Consider the following 7,873-nt stretch of genomic DNA (forward strand, 5'->3'; position numbering starts at 1 on the left):
TATAACAAATCGTCTATACCCACACGTATTTGTTACCAGATACCTAATTTAATTGTTATAATTAATTACATATCAACGCTACGAAATTTGAACGGCGCCATGACACCCGCGACCGTGCTGCCACCCCGAAAAAGTTGCGAATTTTACAATTCATTTTGCACGTTACAGACCGAGGGCTAATTACAAAAGTGCAATTATATTTATACCTAAATGCTATTTAACCGAACGATATTCATTTTAGGGCAAATTTATCCATATTATAACTGAAACTATATGTCGTTTATAAGATATTACAATCCTTTTGTTTTTATATGAATAAATAAGAAACACCCTCGGTCTGTAGCCCTTGGGTGGAAAGTGGTTTTGCGCAACTTATCAGATCGTGCGCTTTGAGTGGCGCCACCGTCGTTGTAATCAAACTGTAGTCGTTAGTTTTAAAACAATTTTCTAATAAACGTTCTAATGGTGATTGAACCATGAAACTTTTTATGTAGCGTAATTATAACCTAAATTAGCTGAAAATAACCCTAGAACCTAGAGTAAACTCTCTCTTTAAAGTGACCTCTTGTCGTTCACTTTACACGTTTTGTTTTCAGAACTTTTTATAATACATTGCTAGTCGCTAATGTACTGCAGCGTCGGATTTCGGATCAGTCTACTGGAGTCTAGTCATGCATAGAGGCGCATGTGCCAGCCTAGTGGAAAATACCGTTCTTTGCACCAACATTTTACTTTATAGTATACTAATAGTTTACTTTACACGTCCCGTGTATCACCTAAATGTTGTCAGCTCATGGTAACATTCATATATAACAAAGATATTTGTTCGGATTATTTCATATGCACATGTTTGCTATTATTACATCTTTACATGTAGTTTTAAATGCAATGTGTCCAAACGTACGTAGAACGATTGCACTGCGCTCGATCGGAACAAGCTTTGCTGTTTATAATCTTCTAGTTTTGTCTTCCAGGTCGTCCTATCTTACGTGTTCCCCGGCGGGAATAAACTATGGCCGCCATTGGATCGCATTGTATTTATGTCCGTTATGGTGAAGTCCGTTATATTGTCCGTTATGGTGAAGTCCGTTCTTATTTACTCCTGATATTATATAGGAAGCATAATTGACCGCAATGGAAAACATTATGAGATTGCAGATCACATTGTTAAGATAAAATAAGATATAACACAAAGTAAGAATGACAACGAAAACTAAATTAAAATAAAATGAGTGGGAAAACGATAGAATGATGAAAATGAAATAAAAGCCAAGTCGAATTAAGAGTAAATGTAATAACAATAATAATAAATTAAATTGAATCGATAGTAAGTGTTAAATTTAAAATACATATCCAAGCATTCTGATAGAACCCAGTTTAGCTGATAGTTTTTGAAATCTAAAATGGATGACCTGACGTCAACGCAAAGCAAAACATTTTTAAAGAAAAATCAATACATTAATATGTTTTATGTCCATGCAAGGACGAATAAAAGGTTTTATACATTTAGTGTATAACGGCTGGCATTACAATGTAACGTAGAGTTATTGTCAACAAATTAAATGTATTACATTTTATTATTTCAGTGCGCTGTTTATATGTACAGCTGTATGTGGAAACAGCAGCAATATTTCTACAGATGTAATATTGTACATGGCCCATGCCTCGTATGAGCAGATCCACCGGTAACCTCACTGTACTATGTCAAACTTAAAAAAACCTACGTAAAAAAACTGTCCCTCAGAATGCAGGTAGATTGGTAAGTTGATCTTTATAACAACGAGCAGAAATTTGCATCGGAATATACAACAAAAGATTGGGAAATAAATTTAATTTACTATAAGGAAACAAATGTTTCTCTGTCAACATATAACTACCATAAATTACATACACACACAAATATATATATAATACAACAATTTGTCTTTAGTAACTCCTGATATATATATATATATATATATATATATATATATTTGTATGTATATATGGTTTTCAGGTTTTCGTCTAACCATTGTCACCACTTTAAGTAAATGTAAATAAACAAATAAACACGCTTGTCCACTAAACAGTGTCTCCCGTTGTCACGCTAGAATACACACGCACAGGTACGCACGAAACACAGATCTAACACCGACATAACGGGACGTGCATGCATCCAGCGCAGTTGTCCTGCACATGCTCAACAATCGAATAAATCCGATATCGATTAGGCAATACTGCGATCAACAGCCCGTAATACAATCCGAGATTTTTTATGGTTTCCGTTTACTTCTCGAAGAGTGATCGCTTAAATTCAGCTTGAAAGACATGACTGTTTCACGACTATTCATTACCGGTATCAGATGTTATTCGTTGGGGATCCTACTTAGTAATTAACGCTACTCTATGCTATACAGTTTAAGTGTGCACAGAACGTGGGACCAAGATTTGATTTCGTCGAAATTGTCCCTTAAGAGAACATTTCGGCAATCACCTGCGTGCGCGACAAATATAAATTTTCAATGCCAATACTGAAATCACGGACAAAAAAAAACATCACAGTCAGAAAACAATGTACGGGAATAGTACCCCGTTTTCATCGGTTGTACAGAGTCCATATTTCAGCTGCCTGGCAGAAAGGATAGCGTATCATTTATTGTGTGCGTTAAATAAAAGAAACAAAGCAGCAGCAGCTCATGCCCTTATTTCATCTACGTTTACACTATCTACGTTTACGTTAATGAATGCCAATTACTTATTACACGTTATAATCACAGATGAACGGACGACTAGATATTGTATACTTAGTTGACTCCCATAAGACTCCTTCTGCACTGTCAGGTACAACACATTGCGATACTCTGCATCGGATTTCGAGGCAAACGTATCAAACGAGTGTGCCGCTGCTACTCTGACACGAGAGAACGAGAGAGAGAGAGAGGGCTTCTTGGTTCGGTACCGAATCAAGTAAGGACACGCGTACGCATATCCGCACGCAAACACGCATAGTTGCACTGGTTACAATGTTTACATACATCGACAAGATCATAGGCCCAATGTCACCCTCAAATTTACAGCGATATAAGGAAGAGAATAAAAGAATACATGATACGACACCGGTAGATCGACGCTGTAAAGTGGTACACGCGCGCACGCACGCACGCATGCACGCACGCATGCACGGACACGCGCACACCCGTACACATACACACAGGCACATGCACACGCACACACACGGATGCACGGACACGCGAACTCCCACTCTCTCACGCAGACACACTCACACGCACGCACCAACTCACGCGTGCACGCACGCACGCACGCACGTACGCACGCACGCACGCGCACATATATTCCAGGTGTGGTGCGACCCAACAAGAACAGTAAAATTTACGGAGTATCAAAAGGTGCCCGGATGTCATCATCAGTATCTCGCACAACTTCAGTCCGTCGCGTATATAGTTGTCAGCTGACGGACAGACGGACGCAACCGGATCGCAAGCAATCGCTCGGGATACAAACAATCTACAAACAATGTCGTGCGGATGAACGAATATTCAATATAATACAAAATAATTTTTGAACAGCCGTTCGTCTTTTATCCACAGAAACCACGATCCATGCGGCTTGCTCTTACACGCTGAATATAACACGTAATAGAAATTCCTCGTCCTAGCTAGGGTGGCTGTCATAGTTGATACACTGACGTGTCATACCACCACCATGACACGCCCGCAGTACGTGCGAGGGAACACGGGTGTTAGTGGAATCCTAGTAGAAACTTCGAAATCACGTTCTTCCGTTATCGGGCTTCGACCAGTGACATGAGTTTACTCTGGGTACATCAGAGAGGAAAATTTAATTCGGTGCAATACTATAGCTTGTACGTTGATAATTTACTTATAATATTGTGATTGGGTAAGAGGTGTATTATCTGTGAGGCTGCTAACGTGAGAATTCATAATTATTGTTGTCACGTGCCTGACTGGGACACCTTTAGTTCCATGCGATTAAGTAAATATAGGTCATTAAAAAATACGGTCACGTGATGAAGCACAGTCAGTGACGTAACGGGGTAGGTTTATATATACAATCGCAAGCAATTTGTACGTACGATCTTAATAATAATTCCCAATATTAAAAAGTAGAATTGGTACGTATCATAATTAAACACGATTTGAAATGAAAGTGATGCTAAACGATGAAGTATTGCCATTCTTTTAAGGGGACGACAACAAGAGCCATAACATTGACCAATATTTACGTTCGTTTCTGATCGATTTACATCCTATCTTGCGTGACAGCAAGAATCAACAATGTAGAAAACTATAAATATAACTAACAAAGAATGAAACAACACATGGGTGAACGAAAATAATGTCCATATTCAACCAAGGTCTATGACAACACCAGTGACCGTAGTATAAACCTTTTTGTAGTATAAATTACTATGAAACATTCAGTTCAGAAATGCACGACATGTAACTGTTAATACTGAGTAATCTCCTTCAAGCTAACTCATTATTAACCAAAGGTGACTTTTCCCCTGTCAACGCGCGTGACATGGCCGTAAGACGATGGCATATAAAACGATTCGAAAATTTCCTTAATTGCAAAAAGGGGAAGCACGACAAAATCATAAGAACGTGTACGGGACCTAATTATACCACTGCGAACGCCTGGCTGTTTCCGGTTATTTGCACAATTTCCCCGACATTTTAAGTACCTAGGAAGACACACCCATGGCAGGCTCAGTCACCGTACATCCACCCAGGTCGCCTCTTGAATCAGTGCTGCCACCTCGTGTTCGCCTTCGCAACCAGAGGAATCGTGCATCAGTACACGCAGCCCTCCATGTACGGTCCGCTGTAACATCGCTGCTGCATCCTGCTGACCTCTGGTGGTAGGTATCCTATTTGGCTCATGTCACTGATGTGCGATAGCGGGACTGTCTCTCCTCCACCACGCGTCTGTGTCGGGGAACCCTGCGATAGGTGGCTCTCGCGTAGACTCTCTGACTTCAGGATTGGACGGTGGTTCTCGGGGAAAGCCATCGAGAAGAGTGCATCCGGGTCGCAGACGAACTTGTAGACGTAACGTTCACCGGCTACCTTCTGCATGATACCTTCAGTGGCACGATATCGGCAAAACAATCATTATTCACATACGATGATCAATTCTATTATATTCCTTGTTTTGTGTGTGTTATTTTCGTTGTGTTACGATCTGTTCATATTCAATTTTCTATGCTATAACTGTATAAAACCTTAGTGTTTTTCGAGTTAGTGAAATCAGTGATATATCCGCTGTGAGGTGAGACTATATTTCGCTATATATTTTATTCGGATTGAGCGTTTATGAGCAAGAATCTCGCACATATTCCTTTAAAACCGACGTCGTAAGTTCGCCTGCGTTAAAAATGCGAAGCGAAGGACGTCTATGTTAACGTTAGTAAATAAATAATGTCGACCTTTGTTAGCTATTCACTACTGCCTCGGTATAGCCTTAAATGCGTGAACATTAAATGTAATTAAATTGAATGTAAAAATAAATTTTATGCAATAGTTTCGTGGAATTAGTCGAGCAATAATTCTAGTAACGTATTGTTACCTTTCTCGTAGTAGTATCGTAACGATCGACTCAGCTTGTCATAGTTCATAGCAGGTCTGTTCTTCTGTATTCCCCAACGCCTAGCAACCTAAGCATTGTGAACAAACACGGGTTTATTAATAGGTCAAATGTTAGTAGAAGTTTGTACTGAAGTACGGATAACGAAAAGTACATGTGATCATAATAGATATGCTAATTAGAAGTAGCTGTATAGATCAGTCTAACACACCCCGTAATCTTAATAGCTCGTAATGGAACGACGGCTAGAGAAATGTATTGAATGACGTCATTGCATCGTGACTCCGCATATTGTCTATCACACGAACTCTATTTTTAATAAATACACGAACTCTATATTTAGAATGCACTGGACATAACAGAAAAAGTTAATTAAGAGACATATAATTAGAGACATTAAGTACATTATTATATAAGAGACATTAAGTACATATTGAGTAAGCTTTAAAAGTGAAACATCCTAGTCTATTTCCATACACGTGCTGCGGCCAACGGGACAGGTTACAGGTCTTTATTAACGGAAAATCTATAATACCTCTTCGGGTTCTATGAGTTTGAATTCCATGCCTCGACCGGTCCAGGCTATGCATGACGTGTTTGCTGGGTTGTCTAGTAGAGCGACGAGAAACTGCCACAGCTGCAAACATCCGCGTCTCTGATAGCTAGGCGCGGTCAACTCCTTACCCAGGTCGAGACTCTTAACAGCTGATGAGAAGATGAAGCTGGTTAATATCGTGTAATAGCGAGCAATCATCGAGGTTCGCAGAGTGACGCAGCGAGGCCGCACGCGTGCGTGCGTGGGCGTGCATGAGTGGGTGCGTGCGTGTGAGTGTCTGCTTGAGAGAGAGAGAGAGAGAGAGAGAGAGAGAGAGAGAGAGAGAAAGAGAAAGAGCGTGCGTGCGTGCGTGTATCTGTGTGTGTACGTGTGCGTGTGCCTGTGCCTGTGTGTGTGCGGGTGTGCGCATGTCCGTACATGCGTGCGTGCGTGCGTGTGTGCGTGCGCGCGTGTGTAAGGGCGTCTGTACGCGTCAGAATCAGGAAAGCGTGAATTAACGGCGTTAGCTTAAAGCGTGTTGAAATAAGACTGGTCACGTGTTTCCAACACATGTCTACACTGAGCCGCGAATTCATACTTCCATGATAATATTCGAAATTATTTGTGGAAATAATAGTTTACTGTGTGTGTAGTTTATACACGTGAACGCGATATATAGGTTACCTTTATGCTCAACGCTTTCCTTATAATATATATATATATATATAATATATATATATATATATATATATATCTTTACATTATACATTACATATTACATATTATTACATATCCTTACATTACATATAGATATTATACTTATCTTTAATAGTAATTAAACTTGAACGTATCTTATGTTAATGGTAATGAGTATATGGTCGCGCTTAAATGCACACGCATCTTACCTTCATGTGATAATCTTTTCTCCGAACATCGTTTGTCAGATGTTTCTTCGTCATAGTAATGTCTCATTGCAAGATCGTACGAATATCCAAAACCTAGACGAAATAGACAGCGACATACGAGTTGTTAAAACGATGCGACGCATTGCAATCTGAACATTGCAAAATTTACATCGCTTATCAACTGCATTCGAGTGTATATTTCCTACAAATAAACCAGCATCATATTTCCAACCTATGTTTAGAATAAACTATTCAAATTACCATCTGGATAGTGACTCCATCCAGGCTTGCTAGTACTAGTCTTGTAGTGTTTTGTCTGGTGAGTTATTGTCTGTGTAATGACTCGATATGCTTGCCATCAAATTGAACCCGTTGCGTCTAAATTCGGTATTATCTAATATTAATTATAGGATTTCAATGCGGTTTTCCCGCGGGCTAGTAAGATACGACTGTCTGATAGCGAATGCGTCATTAATATGGCATTTAATAAAAGGGACCAATATAGCATTGGAGTGTGTTTAGACAATCATAATTTGACATTTACAATTGTTTACGAGTACGGGTTAGTTTCAACAGAACACAGGCTCTAAATTGTTGATGCGTGTGCGCGCGGGAATTTAATAATAATAATAATGATAATAATAATAATAATATATACGTACAACACATCTTATACAGTCTATACATTATATCAACATAAATATCTCACAAATACAATATCTCACTAATAGTTGTGTGTGTGGTAATTATTAATGAATACCTACGGACACATCGATAAATTAATCGATTCTTTTTCGAATGCGTTAATTAAAATCTAGGGCCGACA

The 7,873-nt window shown here is 39.2% G+C and overlaps 1 protein-coding gene across 1 annotated transcript; it reads right to left on the reverse strand.

Moving 5' to 3' along the window:
• Positions 1-3,286: 3,286 nt before the first annotated feature.
• Positions 3,287-7,135, reverse strand: LOC106820354 (ETS translocation variant 5-like). Its single transcript, XM_014824884.1, has 4 exons — positions 7,048-7,135; positions 6,143-6,312; positions 5,590-5,677; positions 3,287-5,104 (listed from the first exon to the last, which is right to left on the reverse strand). The coding sequence occupies exons 1-4, from the start codon at positions 7,112-7,114 to the stop codon at positions 4,815-4,817; spliced, it is 615 nt and encodes a 204-aa protein (XP_014680370.1). The 5' UTR covers positions 7,115-7,135; the 3' UTR covers positions 3,287-4,814.
• Positions 7,136-7,873: the final 738 nt, after the last annotated feature.

Source organism: Priapulus caudatus, unplaced genomic scaffold (assembly GCF_000485595.1).
Source record: "Priapulus caudatus unplaced genomic scaffold, Priapulus_caudatus-5.0.1 Scaffold41, whole genome shotgun sequence".
Taxonomy (NCBI): Eukaryota; Metazoa; Priapulida; class Priapulimorpha; order Priapulimorphida; family Priapulidae; genus Priapulus; species Priapulus caudatus.